General features: G+C 41.5%; 3 protein-coding genes across 4 annotated transcripts; 1 reads left to right on the top strand and 2 right to left on the bottom strand.

Annotated features, from left to right (window-relative positions):
• Positions 1 to 1,722: 1,722 nt before the first annotated feature.
• cenpm (centromere protein M) lies at positions 1,723 to 7,011 on the bottom strand. Its single transcript, XM_086033804.1, has 6 exons — positions 6,855 to 7,011; positions 4,933 to 5,009; positions 4,344 to 4,442; positions 4,010 to 4,089; positions 3,799 to 3,890; positions 1,723 to 2,142 (listed from the first exon to the last, which is right to left on the bottom strand). Exons 1-6 carry the CDS (start codon positions 6,909 to 6,911, stop codon positions 1,987 to 1,989), a joined length of 561 nt encoding a protein of 186 aa, XP_085889930.1. The 5' UTR covers positions 6,912 to 7,011; the 3' UTR covers positions 1,723 to 1,986.
• Positions 7,012 to 7,338: 327 nt separating this feature from the next.
• Positions 7,339 to 14,011, bottom strand: LOC147146325 (putative RNA-binding protein Luc7-like 1). 2 transcript variants are annotated; one of them, XM_086032417.1, is made up of 10 exons: positions 12,895 to 14,011; positions 12,038 to 12,132; positions 11,461 to 11,559; positions 10,445 to 10,555; positions 10,218 to 10,361; positions 9,936 to 10,112; positions 9,345 to 9,511; positions 9,236 to 9,265; positions 8,977 to 9,126; positions 7,339 to 8,266 (listed from the first exon to the last, which is right to left on the bottom strand). In XM_086032417.1, exons 1-10 carry the CDS (start codon positions 12,953 to 12,955, stop codon positions 8,029 to 8,031), a joined length of 1,272 nt encoding a protein of 423 aa, XP_085888543.1. In that variant the 5' UTR covers positions 12,956 to 14,011; the 3' UTR covers positions 7,339 to 8,028. The 2 variants fall into 2 exon arrangements, with proteins under 2 accessions (XP_085888543.1, XP_085888542.1); XM_086032416.1 differs by having other exon boundaries at positions 7,339 to 8,269; positions 12,895 to 14,010.
• On the top strand, positions 13,766 to 15,591 carry smdt1b (single-pass membrane protein with aspartate-rich tail 1b). Its single transcript, XM_086032418.1, has 3 exons — positions 13,766 to 13,979; positions 15,089 to 15,261; positions 15,346 to 15,591. The coding sequence occupies exons 1-2, from the start codon at positions 13,818 to 13,820 to the stop codon at positions 15,224 to 15,226; spliced, it is 300 nt and encodes a 99-aa protein (XP_085888544.1). The 5' UTR covers positions 13,766 to 13,817; the 3' UTR covers positions 15,227 to 15,261; positions 15,346 to 15,591.
• The last annotated feature ends 37 nt before the right edge of the window (positions 15,592 to 15,628 follow it).

The following is a 15,628-nucleotide window of genomic DNA, read 5'->3' as shown; positions in this document are numbered from 1 at the left end:
TTTTGCTTTTTGGGCCAATAATAAACAGCTACCTTCAAGGCGCCTGTTGGAAACAGGTGACTTGGTAAAACTCCGGGCATGTTTTGGATCATTTCTAAAGAGCATCAACGCTGACACCATCAGCAACATTCCGCAAGCACTCTTGTCCCCCCCGACCATGTCTAGCTCCACGTACGTGAGCTTGAATTATGGATAATTGCCATGATCATAAGCTATTAATAGTGGATGTGCACGTGCTTCATGCAGTGTAGGAGGCAGACGTGACATCTGGCACAACCATCCCACTCGTGGGTCCTCACTCACTAACTACACTTCAGTTCAATATCTGATGCCATTCAAACATTTTTGGATATATGCTACAACTTCCAAATCCGAAAAATTCCAACATCAGTATTTAACTCACTCTGGACAGTCTTCACATTCCCCCACTTTTACCAGAACGCCATCTTCCACTGCATCTTGCTTTATTAGTACGTTAGCTATTAGCATGTTAGCATCTGGCTTTATGAGTACGTTAGCTATTAGCATGTTAGCATTTAAGCCCAACTCTTCGAAATTCGTGTCTATGAAAAAACGGTGTTGATAATGCCAAAATATCATCTAAATACCATATTATGTTGCTTGGAAGAGTGACAATTTTAAACATTTGGGGAATCCATCCCATAGGCGTGTAAATATGGGATATTTTGTAGGGGGGAAAAAGGCCAACAGTATTGGTAAGAAGAACAAACTACCAAACCCAAACCTTTTCTTTTAAGTTTCATCCAGCAAACTTTGGCAGACTGGAGATATTGGTACCACTGTGAATGCAGCTATTGCACACGATGAATTCACATAAACACATTCGTATCATAAAGGACAAGCCTAATTTGAGCAAAAGGACATTATGCCGCCGCCCCTGTGTGACCTATATCTTTGCTACTGTAACAACGAAAATTTCCCCACTGTGGGATCAATAAAGGCATTCTTATCTTATCTTAAATACTTTACATTGACATTTATAAGAGCAGCTTGACCAATACTGCAGTAATCTCATTGAGTCAGTTATTTTTAATTATTTGCCGCTAAGTTCACCATCCTATCGTTATCAGAATTTATGTTCTCACCTTTTCATTTTCACCTTTCATGACATTTCGGTTGTAATATTCTATCTTTGTGCAGATTCACAAGACACTGCATTTTTGGTTATTATTAAATGTGAGGGAATAGGATAGTTTTACGTGAATCAGTTCCACTTTACAGTAAACAGAAGCCTGCTCTTTAAAATTCAATTTTTAAAACACCTTTTTTTTTCCCTTTTCTTTTGATCAGTCAAATGTTCACCATGAAAGTGCAATTAAAGAAACTACGGAGCAAAGATTCTGAAATTACCTCTAAAATTCCTCATCCCCCTTGTGTGCCACCATTGTCTTGCGCCATGCTGCAAAAACGCACATGAACATGAATGACGGATAATTGCCATGATGACAACCTATTAATAGTAAGTGCGCACATGCATCAATGCGGGATGAAGACGTGACACAGGGCACAAAGTCTGCCATCAACAAGCCCCCTCGGGCTCCTCTGCCACTGCACTGCGGTTAAATATTTGACACCATTTACAGCCTCTTTCACCGGAAGAAATCCATTTGTGTGGAAATATGATCTTACACGTTCTATTTAACCGCCGGATACAGATTGGACAGAAATACATAGACTACACAAGCTTTTTTGGGAAAGGCATTGCATTAGACGATGAGGTGTTTTTAATGGTTTGACATTTAGCTCAACAAGGTAACCAAGTAGAAAGCGCTCACAGTATGATGAGTGCAGTTTATTTGTATGGGACTGTGAAAGTTTGCCTACTATTGCCAGATTCGAACAAGATATGTATATATATAAAAAAAAAATTTAAAAAAAATCCTAGATGAGAAGAGGGGACACTGTAAATAAATACCAGAACACCAATGGCAGAGTACAACTACAGAGAACATACACATGTAAAAGTCATAGATCATGCTGGTCCAGTTCATTAGTGTCTGGGGGCATGGTGCACATTGTCAAGTTGGACAGATAGAGCGCCGTCGTCATGGGAACGAGACCGGCCGCCACCTTCAGGATGGTCAGCAGTCTCTCAGAGGCATTGGTCGCACCATCTGCTGTCTGCAGGGGACATATGAAGGCTGGGGTCACAGCAGAGAAACTGAGCACAACATGTTTTTTTGTTTTTTGTTTTTTTAAAGCTCTCTTCCTTTTGGGAATAGTCTCTTTGTTTCCCCTTTTCTTGTTATTTGGAGGCTCCATCTTCAGCAATCTTCAAATATCGTGCAATACCCAATATTCCCCACTACTGTAATACCGTGCAATACTCAACATTCCCCACTACTGTTAGTCTAGTTTTATTTTTATCCAATGCTGTTCCTTACATTTCACTACAGCACTGCAGCACTGTCACTTAGAGTATTTTTTCCTCTGTACTATGTACAGGCCGAAATGAGTGTTCCTCATATTTTTTATGTAGATGTAGGTTGGTGTGTATACACATGTGTATATACACATGTTACTGCGTATATCTACATAGGTTTGATTCTAAATGTTTGCCGTCAATGTTATACATTAATGGCCACATTATGCCGCCGCCCCTGTGTGACCTATATCCTTGCTACTGTAACAACGAAAATTTCCCCACTGTGGGATCAATAAAGGCATTCTTATCTTATCTTAAAAAGCTACTTACAAATTCAGGGGCTGCACCTGTAAGCCTATGTGTTCTAAAGAAGAGGTAGCCTCTGAGCCACTTGAAGCTGCATTAAATCTTGTTTGAAAAAAAAAAAAAAAAAAGGAGAGTTGAGCTTTTGCTTTTGGAAAACTTCCTGCCTACGCTCCCCTCATGTCAAGATACTAGATACTAAATGTTAGCAATACTAATATCCCAAACATATTGCATAGAATATGTTCTATGCAGGCCCACTAGTCGAAATACAGCATTCTGATTAATATTGCGTTTGTGGAATATGAGTTGAGCAGTAAAATCCACCCGAGGCGGCCATTTTCTGTCAGCTGAAAATGACATCACAGTTACTCAGGGCTCAGGTAACAACCAATCATGGCTGAGCTTCAGAAAACAGATGAGCTGTGATGTCATTTTCAGTTGACAGAAGTGACAAAATGGCTGACCCCAGAGATGGCTAAAAACGAGTGCATTAACTCTTATTCCACAAACGCAATATTTATCAGAATGTCTTGTTTCAACTAGCGGGTTTGCATGGAACATATTCTTCTTCTTCTTCTTCTTCAAAAAAAAAGTTTCCATATCCAGCGGAGGCCATTTTGCCACTTACTGTCGACTGAAAATGACATCACAGTTACTCGGGGCTCAGGTAACAACCAATCATGGCTCACCTTCAGAAAACAGGTGAGCCGTGACTGGTAAAGAACTTTTATTGGGTTGACCTCCCCTTTAAATATACTGTATGCGCGCCAAACTTTTACATTAGTATTGATTTCAAATTCACTTTATTGTTCACAATATATATCGGAACAATCAAATGCAGGGGCAATTGTGAACATGTGATACTATGATGTGGTGATGATGGTTTTCAGTCCTAAAAGCCCTTTGAGGGAAACCACAACTATGGCTTCGTTCACACTGCAGCTCAATTCTGATTCCTTTGCCCATTTAATACATGTACACAATTTGCCGTTTTAATCGCTTTAAAATAGCGTGACAGGACCGACTGTGTTCCGCTTGTAAGGCCGCATTTATTTTTCCAGGATTGAGTAGACATGCTAAAAAAAAGTTTCAAAGTTGCCACCCACCTGATCCTCAGCAAAGAGCAGCGTGCAGTGTAAAGACGCAGCCAGATCTCGGAGGGTGTCCAGGCGCTCTTGGGGGACGGTGGCGTTGCGCGCTACGAGTCACAAAAGAGACACATAGCAGAAGGTTTCGCTTCAAAAACAACTATACAGAAACGCGAGGTACTGTAAACGGTGACGAGCCCAGATGAGTTGTATCCTCCCTTTGACGTACCGTTGGTAGCCATGAAGCAGACTTTTCCAAGGAAATATCCCGGGTCCAAATACTTGAGGGAAGCTTGGGCAGACTGGAGACTGTGACAAAAATAAAGAAAAGGAAACCAGTGAAGGCCACCACCGCAAGCTTGGTTTAAATTATGCACAACGCGATCAATAAAAAACACTGGATTTGGCTGCTTAATTCATATTCCACAAATGCAATATTAATCAGAATGCCGTGTTTAGACTAGCGGAGGCACATAGAACATATTATTGTCAAGAATATTTTGGGGATGACTTCCCCTATAAACAGAGACTCTAAGTCAGACCTGGCCAACGACGTACAGTACCTGAGTTCAGAGGTGAGGTTGATGATAAAAACCACCAAGTCTATCCTGGGGCGCTCGTGTTGGTTCTCGAAAGGCAGAGGCAGACTCCTTGCCAGTCTCCTGTTTTAAAATCAAACATTGATAAGTGTGACTTCAGACTGCAAAATAAACAATATTAAACGCAACTTACATTGCTCCTCAGACCTCCAACATTGACCGATACAGAGCCACTAGACAATTCATTAGGTATTACTAGGGCCACAGCTCAGGAGGTGGAGGAGGAGAGAGTGTCTTAACGTGCCCTTGAACAAGACATTGAGAACTCCTAATTACGCGCAATGGGGCACTTTGCAGTGTACATTTGCAAGCTGCCATGAGCCAGGATCATATAAAGTGGCTCCACTGCTGCTAAGGAGCCATATAAATACAGTCCATTGGGCAGGATAGAACTAATGCAGCATAAAACAATTAGTTCCTTGTGAAGGCGATGATGGTTCGTTTTATTGAATCGGAACACTGTCACAGCTCGGTAATCCAGAGACTCCAAAACGGCTATTAAAATACATTTTTCTAGTAATATCAGCAGTTTGGGGGATGAAGCACAACTCACACATTCAACGTGACTGCCGTCTCCTCCACCAGAACTTCAGCTAATCTCTGCTGGAACTCTTCTTCTCTCTCCACCAGCTGAATTTAGGGAAGAAGAGGGGGAAAAGAAAAAGCATGAAACATCTTTCCCTAAATTGCTTTCCCAAAGTTAAAGTTTTATTTTGATTCAACACAAAGAAAACACTGGTCAAGGCGATGGAGTTTTGCAAGGGATTTGGGGTCATTTGGGGGCGCTGAATCTGAATCTGGTGTTAGTTTTTGCTAACTATATCATGTTTAGAAATATGAAAACATGTTTTTGAATTGATATTTTATGCTGAAAGTTAAAAAATGTACAGTCTAAGGAATAATGTTTGCAATGGAAGGCAGCTACTTTCTTATGAATTAATGCATTTCCAAAACGACTTTTATGCTTGCACCCTTTCTGAGCATTATTAACCACAGTATACAAACACTGACTATTACTTTCTTACCAATGGTCTTCGTAAGCTCTACTATACCAGTAGCATAAAAAAAATATGAATATTTGGTGTGACATCATCGTTGTCCCAATAGGACATTCACGTTTTTCAAATCCATGCAGATCAACCACTAGTAATATTTTCGGTTCTCTCCAAACCATTGCCACACCAAATTTTAGCTAAGCATTCTTTCCTTGAGACCAGGATCCGAGTCTTTCAACACAATTGTGCAAACTTGGGCCCAGTTTTTATCCTGATCACCAAGTGGTAATCCTGCTGATTAATCGTTGCACGCACCTCTATACGTAAATTTTTAATAATTGTAGTCAACAGAAACATTTTTTTTTTAAGAATATGTTCTATGCAGTTTTCAGTCGAAAAAAGTCTCAAAATGGCCACCCCCTGAGATGGATAAAAAGGGGTGGATTTAGCTGCTTAACTCATATTTCATATTAATCATAGTCCCTTGTTTCAATTAGTGGGCCTTCATAGAACATATTCTTGAAAAAAAATATGTTTGGGTTGACCTCCTCTTCAAGACTGATTTTGTTAACAATTTCTCAGAATAATGAGGAAACAGATAAACATCCTATGAAACACTTTCTTTTCACAAATCTCTGCAGTGTTTACATTTTGAAATAATCACTTCTACAACATTCCTAGAAAATTACAATGTCCCTGTCGGGTTCATCAGATAGACATTTATGAAAACCACACAAAATAAAGAGATGAAGACACTCTTTGGATTGTATGCTTGCAAGGAGAACGGAGAAGAACTGTACAATTCTTACAGGCGTTTAAAAAAAAAAAAGTCTCCCCGTCTCCCTTCTTTTTATTCTCACATCCCTACATAAATGGGCGTTCCAACTCTAAAGGATGGGGTGAGCAAAAGAGCAGTTGAAACGTCTTGTACTTGTCTGTCTATGTGTCTGCATGTAGGTGGAAAATTACTCAATACATGTGTGGTAAGACATGAGTAGAGAAATCAACAATGTGGCATGAAATTTCAGCAATCACCTTCATATTAGCCATCGTTAGCGTGACTTCACCTGACCTCCTCGCGGATAGTTTATGAAAGCATCATGAGCAGCAAATGTATGATTATGAAATGATTGGAATTATTATATCGATAATTATTCCCACAGTCCCATCACTGGCGAGCTATTTTTAGAACAGACCCGCGGGCTGCTCATGTGGTCGTCGCAGGCTACCTGGTGCCCACACACCAGGTAGGTGACCCACTGATAAAGACATTAGCTTTACTTGTTAACTGCAGACAGTGTGCGTTCTCAAGGCATTTGGACACTTTGAAGACTGTGACGCTCAATGACAATAATAGCGCTTCATTCTTTCATTCTCAAAACACGTTTGGATTTGACTCGCGCCTGTAGACTCAACGCACTTATTTACACAAATATAGTTTTGATCTTAGCCGTAAATAAAGCTCTAAAACAAGACTTACCAATATACTAGCGGTGTTCAAAGCAGGCGGCCTGCTAAACGGTTTCAGTAACGACATGGTGAGCCAAATGTCTTAAAGGACGTTACTGAAGGCCTTTAGTTTAGTGTTTTGCTGTTGCGTCTTCCTTGCGCCATTTTTCCTCCTTTGCGCGCTTCTTTTCCAAATACACGTGACGTCATGACGTTTCCCCTAGGTTTTAAGATCGCACTACCACCCAGTGGCCAAAAAGAGCACTACAGCATCAACATCGTGCGCCCTTATCACACTTAGTGCTGTAATTTTGGACGACGAAATGTACTTTATTTCACTTTCCTCAACTCATGTGACAAATGCCACAACCCGACAGTTAGAAAATCAGTCCATTTCAAATTCTTTCAATAAATCCATGTTTTAGTTGACCCATTTTAAATTCCCTACAAAGCTGTAGTTTAAACATACACAAGTAGAATGGTCCGTTGAAATAAAAAGTGCAGAAAAACGGAAGTATGTGTAACACATTGCATATCAAGCAGAACGTTTATTACACTTTATGGCAGCACAGCAAAATAGAAGCCCCCTCACCACCCCTAGCAGACAGCTCGCCTCAGCCTCATGTTTGGATGTAAACATGCATGTCATGTCATACATTACTGAGCAGTGGCAGTTTGATGACTCCTGAAGTTTAAATTTCAAGCATCTTTAATCAAAGGCCAATTTTCAATGCCATAACCAGATTTTCCAAAAGACTTGAAGTCAGTAAACAAAAGGACAGAAGTGTCTTGTGTCATTCTTTTCCCAGATCAAAATGTACTGTAGTGGGGTTATGCATCATTAATATTTTCAAACCCTGTACAATGAGCCACACCTACTGTAACTTAAAGGAGTCCTAATGGGAAAAAAGAGAAACCTTGAAAGTTGAATTAATGACTAAAAAGAAATACGCACGTTGTGAGAAAAAGTTAAGCAGACCTCCCCTCATTGTCAAAACAACCTGGCATAAACAAATTCAATTCTAAGTTGTATAAAAGTTGCTCTGCCTATTAAATTGACAACATCCCTTCAATCCCGCATTGACTTTCCAACCTGCTAATGTACACTTGCCACTTTGAACATGAACTTCTTTCTCGATAATCCTTGAACAATACAATGGATTGACATCAAGAGACATGCTGCGTCCTGCCCCTTTCTGTCCTCTTCAAATCTCTCCCGACTCCCGCTCCTCGGAGCTGGAATGTCGGTCCCGCTCCAGGGACAGGGATCGCTCCCTCTCCCGCTCCCTCCCCATGTCTGGGGAGGTGGACCTCTCCCGGTCTTCCCAGTCTTTGTACTCTGCCCTGTTGTTACGCCACTCCTCCAAGGCGCCCTCCTGACTCCGCTCCTGGGGCAGTGAGGGCTCCACGTCACGGGTGTGCGATGATCTTTCTCTGGACGACCTGCTGGAAGACGAGCACTTTTAGGGACACGTTTACAAAGCGCAATCATATCTCGCGCCCCCGCAATTCAACTATGCCTATTTCACCTGCATAGCTGTCTCGGTAAACATCTGCTTTTACTTAGGAAGACAATGATCAACATTTTTCCCTATTTTCTCATGTTATAGACAAAACCAGTAAGAGAATCACAATATGTTTAATCATTTGAAAAAATTTCCCTTTTTTCTATAATAAAGGATGGAAATGTGGAAATAATGTTTCACCTAAAGATGAAGTCAATTCAAAAGAATTCTTTACAAACGGTAAAATCCATCTCAGGGGAGGCCATTTTGCCACTTGCTGTCGACTGAAAATGACATCACAGTTGCTCAGGGCTCAGAGCGACCAATCGTGGCTCAGCTTCAGAAAACAGGTGAGCTGTGATTGGTTGTTACATGAGCAACTGTGATGTCATTTTCAGGCAACAGAAGTGATAAAAATGGCTAAAAAGAGATGGATTTTATTTCTTAACTCACATTCCACAAACGTAATATTAATCAGAATGCCAAGTTTAGACTAGTGAAGGTGCATATTAAACTTCACCATTGCAAATAATTTTGGGGGGTCCACTTCTCTTTAAATCGGATTCATTATTTTTAACTATGGTTCCAGTGTTAAAGGCAGAATTGCCAATCGGCAAGGAAATGTTTTTGTTTCGGTGGTTGTCTCACCTCTTTCTCTTGTGCCTGTGAGAGTGCGAGTGTGAGCGGTGTCTGTCCTTGTGTCGATGCCTCCTCTCTCGCTCCCGATCCCCACCCTCCTCTCTAGAACGAGAGGAGCGGTGGCGTCTTGATCGGTGGGAGGATGAACTACCGCCGTCCCTGCGTTTGCGCATCAGAAAATTGATCAGACTTCTCATGGTGCCATTAGCATTTGCCTAATAGAATTCTCCAAAAACACAACTGATTGCACGTAAAAACACAGTAGTACCTATATCTGTCTCCGCTTCTGGATCGTGACCTGGAGGGGAACACATAATCATAAAAGACGTTATTGTATCTGATGGCAGGACGGAATAAGGCAGCTGGGGACCTCTTACCTCCTGCGTTCCCGTTCCCGCTCCCATTCTCGCTCTCTCTCTCTCTCCCGCTCCCTTTCTCGTTCCCGTTCCCGTTCCACCTCCCATTGCCTATCCCGTTCGTCATCTCGTTCTCGTTCCTCTCTGCGTCTGGTTCGCATTTTTTCTTGTTTCTCTACAACTGCTTTCTGCGTTAAAAATGGGATCAGGAATAGATCATCACTGTTCAGGAACACTGAACACAAACAAGAAACATGCAGTTTTTGATGGAAATTTGGATTGGTTGCGCAACGTGGCGATGTCGCAAATTATAGCCAATCAAAATGCACGCAAGCTTTCACACATGCAAAAAAATACATTTCTGGGTTTTAAGCGAGCAGGACCCAGCTGGCCAGCGCACCCTGTCAAGCCATAGAAATACGGAATGTACGGTCAGGTTGGGCAGTATTCAAATTTTGACACCGTCTCCTCATTACAGTGGATACCGTCGCTAATTTTAGATTTATTTTGTAGCTTGTGCCGACCATCGCGGGTCTGTCTAGTTTAGGCTGGACTTGATATTTGTTTGCCTTTGAACCTTTTGGTCTCAAAAACTCCAGTCAAGTACCTTACCCTGAGCTTTTCCAGTTTCTCGCGAATTTCAATGAAGCCCAGGTGAAGTTTGCCCCCAAAGTGGTCAGCAAGACGCCGATCGTTGTCATGGAGACCCAAGTAGGCCGAGCACACTTCACACACCCGCAGCTTTTGCTGCTGAAAACTGGAGGCTGGCATTGAGTTTCTGTAAATATCCTGGAAGAAATCAAAGGAGATAAGAGAGCATTGGATCGCAATTGTAATGGAGAAGCACCTCAACATTCCCATTAAGAGTTAAAAGCAGCCATCCTGTCTTCTAACCTCTGCTTCTTTCTTCAACATGCGGGTCTTCTCCACCTTTTCAAGCAACTGTTGGGCCTCATCTACGTTGCCCTCGCCTCCGAGTTGCTCGGCGCTAGCAAGCAGCTTCCCGATCTCCTCGTTCAACTCGTGGACACGTTCAGCCTAAGCAAAACAGACGATGTAGAGTTGCAATGAAGAGAGATTAATTGGTTGGTTTCGATGCGTGCGCCACAATTGTCACCCACCTTTGCTGTTACTTCAGCACTGATCTCATCTTGAGTCTCTGCTAATCTCTTCTTGGCCAGCTCAGTCCTGCGGTCACAGTCGGCGATAAAAGACTGAAGGTGCTCAGCAGCCTGAAAATCGACACGCAAGATATTGGTAGGTAAATATGTGTCACTATGGGTTTTTTTTTTACTTTGACGAAAGTGCATTCTATAGCTGTAAAGTACAGTGTAACCTATAAAGTCACATACAAGCTGTAGGAATACTTACTTAACTTGTGCATAGGCTTTGAGATACTAAAAACTTTAATGAGTAAAATCAATGTAAAATTATATTCGATGTCCCTCGTTTGATGACGAGTCAACAAACGCGTCTTTTTTGGCAGGTAGCAAGCCAAGCTAGCTTGAAAGGCTTCGACGTACAGCAAGAGGTTTATCTGGACACCAACGATTTAATGAACAGCGTTTTACACCATTAAAGTAGTGACGATGTACTGTGTCAACCAAAAGTAACGTACCGTACTTTTGCTGTCACGAGACAAAGATCGTTGTGTTGAATGTAGCCAAGTTAGCCAACATCATCATTCCAGACACAAAGTACTAAGAGGCTCTTGACAGCATCAAAGTACTCCCCAAGTGTAGGCACTCTTCTTTACAATCAAATAATTTACGATGTTGTGATAGCTCACTTCGGGGAACAAAGTGGCTTCATTTGACGATTTTGGAAGTACATACGGATCTTTCCATTCAACCTGCTTGTTTTCTACATAATGACTTCGAACGACTGACTCCAAAGTGTCAATGATGGGTATTCTAATAGGGACCTTTTTTCACGAAACTAAACATAAGTAGACCAATAATACCAACAATAATAAGAGAAGGCTTGTCTTCTTGTTGTCCTTTTGCATGCGTGCCCTTAAACATGACTGGAAACTAAGCATTGTGGGTAAAGTGACATCAGTGATAAGGGTCTATACTAAGTGTTAATAGCAGGTCATTTTCATTTGTATTTCTGATAATCCCACAGTAGGACTCACATCAAGCTCAAAAAAGTATTCATGCTCCTTGGAGGCAATCTCGAAGTCTGCTCTGAGGGCCAGGTCATGGACTTTCACACACTCTCCAAGGTCCATTCTCTACAGGGTCAGAACAAATAAGTGCATGAAAAACAGTGTTGACACAAGCTCATTAGATACAGCACAGGTGCAATGGTGTACATATTTGCTAACCTAAGGCCAATATGACTTGTGAAATTATTTGGTATGCTAGTCTGCTAGAAAGAGTTTCATTTTTATCTTTGAAAAATTAAGGGGCTATATGAAATGCAAGACTGCTGGAGGACTTGGGTGTTTAGCTTTTAAAGAAAAAATAAGTCTATTCCGTGGAATATACAGGAGTATGTAGGCTTGCCAAATTGAACTTGAAATTGAAACATCTGTTCAACAAACAAAGAAAAGACAGGTCCTGCTCTCCAACTTTGGCATCAACTTTTCAGTTCACTTCCACAGGGCTGCAGCAAAAAAACTAAGAAAAACACCTGCCTAAAACAGTGTCAGAATGATAATTAATGACAGGAGCATTCATGTTTGCGGTGTGTGTGTGAGAGATACTCACAGTGCCTGACAGAATGTCATGAGGGCATGAATCCAAAAGGTGACTTTTGCACACCCGGTCATCTGAGAATTTGATTCTCTGCCTCATGGAGTCTCCTATTAAAAGACATAAATAAACACTTAACTGTAAAGCATGTCATGACATCACTGTCAATATTATACTCACCCATTTATTGCATAAAAAATACTTTGCATAATTTGACCATATTACCCTTTACCAACATCCATCTGCATGTTCCATTATAGATCACTGTAATTGTTTTCTCACTTTGCCTTAATTGTACAAATATTGTTGAAGCATATTTAGACCGCATGCAACATCTAACAACTTTTTATTTGAATTTTTTTCTTTTTATCTAAATTTATGTTAATACATCCTCAATGCTACGCTTTGTTTTTATTTGCTCTACATTACTTATACGAGTGTTTATGTGTCAACTAAACATTGCTGAGCAATTAAATTTCTCTCACGGGAGGGCTCAAATGTCTCTCAATCTAAGTGCAGACCGTTGAGCCACGCACAAGCATAATTACCGTGTAGGACCCTGCTAAAAATGAATGAAAACCCCTAACAGAGCCGTGATAAAAAAACGTTTCGACGATATTTCAAAACACACTATAATACTAAACTTGGCATGTGAACAACAGGTAGCTAACTAGCCTCACGAGTGGCACAGCATGAGAGCCCTAGTTTAGCAATCGAGCTAATGCTAGCACCAACACAAACTCCATTGCAGGCAGGCTAATGTTAGCACACCACATAAACTCCCATAGCACGCAGGCTAATGTTAGCACACAACATAAACTCCTGTGGCTTTAAGAGACTATTTGACGACACATAAAAACGGTCAAGCTTACCGTCTCTCCCCGTCCCCATGAGCTGGTCCAGCATCGCTCGCATCTGAGCCTGGGCCGACATGTTTGTGGCGAGTGAGTCGCTGCTCGGCCGCGATCTTCACACATGTAACCCGCCTCGGTCGCCTAGGCCTCGGTCGCCAACTTTCCCCTTCCACAAGTTGAAACTTTTAGCCAGGAAGCTGAGAGTGTGCTGGTATATTTCAGTATACGTGGACGTCGTTGGAAAACACCCCACTATAAAAAAGTGACTTTGTGACCGGGTTGAAGGAAGACGGAGTGCCTGTTTGAAAACTGGCGGAGTCACCGGGTCGTGTGGAGAAATGATAGAGCGGTGACTGCAAGTCAACGCGGGCTAGGGAGGCTTTGGTTCAGCACACTAAGTCGATGCTCAGAATAAGCCACAACTCGTTTTTTAACATAGTGTATAATTCTCTGCCGTCGGCTAAAAGTTGGCAAGTTTAGCTTCCGCGTCCTTTCTTCCGTCTTTCGACTTCTCGTCCGCGCGCGTTCTCGCGGAGAGACAGCGCGCGCTGCTGCTGCTTCCTCCTCGAGGTACTGCTGCTGCTAGTTTAGCTATAGAAATCGTTTTTTTCCGTATTTTGCGGAAAGGTTTGATAGTTTGTCTACACAAATGCGATCTATACACTATTTACAAAATTTCCTCTCTACTGGAGTTAAACATGACTACGCTATAAAACAGTTCATAATGCACGGGAAGAGCCTTATATATATTCATTAATTGTGATCGGTGACGACACTGTGTGTATTACTGAATTCGAATATCTTGATTTAACAGCATTTAAAAAGTCATTCAACTTCGACCTCGTGTATGATAAAGGCTGCTAATGAAACCCGACGTCATCAAAAGGATACACCCAAAACGTCATTTAGTGACACCGCCCACAGTTTTGACAGTGGGAAAAATGGCGACGAGTGTTTTACGGTTCTCCCTGCGACCCAACGTCAGGAATGTTGGGCTAATGGGTCGTAACAACGCTTCGAAAACATCATATCTAAACAGGACGACGCAAACTCGAAGTGCGGTTTCGTCGTCGTCGGGGGCAATCCTACCGAAACCAGATAAAGTAAGTGTTTTGGGAGGTCGTCTTGTCAAGGCGAAAAAACATGACTAACCAGGTGGGCGGAACCTAACTCTGTATAACATATAGTTTGGCCAATCGCCGTGCGGATATGGGTCTGCAATAGTCAAATGAACCAATGAACGTGTGTTTATTCAAATTAGAGGAAATATCAGGAAGTCTTTTTTTCCTCCTCTATAATAAAAGGTATTTACATTAGCGGATAATTAAATGAACAACTTCCGGGGGGTTCATTAAATTGTCGTAGGTTTAATGATTAAAATTATTCTTGTCGAGCGCTTAAAGGCATTTTGCCCGCTGCGAAAATTTCCATTCTAAATGAAACGCATTCCGAACACACGATCGACCATTACTGTATATATCGTCATCGTCCAGTCAATAATCTCAATATTTATTCATTTCACCCCTTGTGCTTTCAACTGATAGAAGGTTGCACATTACTGTTGGTTAATTCATATGAACCTTCATCCATTTGATTTGAATTATTATATTTTGTTCTGAGTAATCCGATTAGCGCTCAAATACGCATTAAAAACTCCACGGTAATTATAGGTTAACAAAATATTCAGGCAGTCAAACATGAGCATTGTATGTACAGTATGTTCTAACTTCTAGTGCACAGGTGACAAACTCCGGTGCTCGCGGGCTCCTATCCTTCATGTTTTGGATGCTTCTCTCTTTTAACGCACCTGATGTCATTTTTCAACTGCTGCAGAGCTTGTTGATGGTCTGATCATGTGAAGCAGGAATGTTGTTGGAGGGAAACATCATAAGCAACAATATAGCAGCCATCATTGACCGGAGTTTGACACCTATGTTCTAGTGGAAAAAGCATTTAATTGTTCTACTTGTCACTGTACGTTGTTGGTTTGGATAGATGACCAAAGAAAAATGCATAATTTGTAATAAATAAATAAATAAATTTCTGGCGGCACACCAGATGATTTCTCATGACACACTAATGCGCTGTGGAACACTGGTTAGGAATCACTGTTTGAATAGAGTAACCTAATGTCTGTGACGGAGTTTGGGATTTTATCATGTGCTCCACCTTTTAAATTCTAACATCCATATTTCCTCTTTGTTCCCTTTAGACGCCCTTCGGTCTCATCCGAATGACTGCAGTGGTGGTGCCATTCCTCTATGTGGGAACTCTGATCAGCAAGAACTTTGCGGCTCTCTTGGAGGAGCACGACATCTTCGTCCCAGAGGATGATGATGACGATGACTGAATTGACTTAAGACACACTGACTTACGTGACCTTATGTAAGTCACGCACAATTTGTGCTATTTTAGCTCATGGCATTGTATGTTACAAAACTTGCCCTAACTGTTTTTTATTACATACAGGGTGCATTATTGAGTGGAAGAATATCATAAGGCAAAAGGAAAATGAGGAAGATGAGGCACTTGTCCTTCCTTCCATCCATCTACCTCTGCCCATCTCCTTCCTCTGTCCTCCGCTCTTTATCCGTCACCTAAACATATTTGATTAACTCTCATATCATGTGAAGCTTACGTAATGAAAAGCATTCACTCTTGTTTGCATGTTTGCATCTTGTGAACTCAATAAAGTGAGTCATTACAATATGAAAATGTGTCCTTGTCTTTGCATGGTGCCGTCACAAATTTG

This window comes from Filicampus tigris, chromosome 6, assembly GCF_054856515.1.
Source record: "Filicampus tigris isolate MCC_2025a chromosome 6, RoL_Ftig_1.0, whole genome shotgun sequence".
In the NCBI taxonomy this organism is placed as follows: Eukaryota; Metazoa; Chordata; class Actinopteri; order Syngnathiformes; family Syngnathidae; genus Filicampus; species Filicampus tigris.
Note: the sequence above shows the minus strand (reverse complement) of the source record. Positions and strands in the feature narration are given on the sequence as shown.

Bases quoted from the DNA above. Each gene is read 5' to 3' on its own strand.
- cenpm (XM_086033804.1), bottom strand. From the start codon at position 6,911: ATGTCGTTACTGAAACCGTTTAGCAGGCCGCCTGCTTTGAACACCGCT. The intron at 4,090-4,343 runs GTACTGTACGTC...TTTTTGTCACAG, and splicing joins AACCTCACCTCTGAACTCAG to TCTCCAGTCTGCCCAAGCTT. The intron at 3,891-4,009 runs GTACGTCAAAGG...TGTGACTCGTAG, and splicing joins CTGCTTCATGGCTACCAACG to CGCGCAACGCCACCGTCCCC.
- LOC147146325 (XM_086032416.1), bottom strand. From the start codon at position 12,955: ATGTCGGCCCAGGCTCAGATGCGAGCGATGCTGGACCAGCTCATGGGG. The intron at 9,512-9,935 runs GTAAGGTACTTG...TTTTTAACGCAG, and splicing joins AGAAACTGGAAAAGCTCAGG to AAAGCAGTTGTAGAGAAACA. The intron at 8,270-8,976 runs GTGAGACAACCA...CTCGTCTTCCAG, and splicing joins CACAGGCACAAGAGAAAGAG to CAGGTCGTCCAGAGAAAGAT.
- smdt1b (XM_086032418.1), top strand. From the start codon at position 13,818: ATGGCGACGAGTGTTTTACGGTTCTCCCTGCGACCCAACGTCAGGAAT. The intron at 13,980-15,088 runs GTAAGTGTTTTG...TGTTCCCTTTAG, and splicing joins TCCTACCGAAACCAGATAAA to ACGCCCTTCGGTCTCATCCG.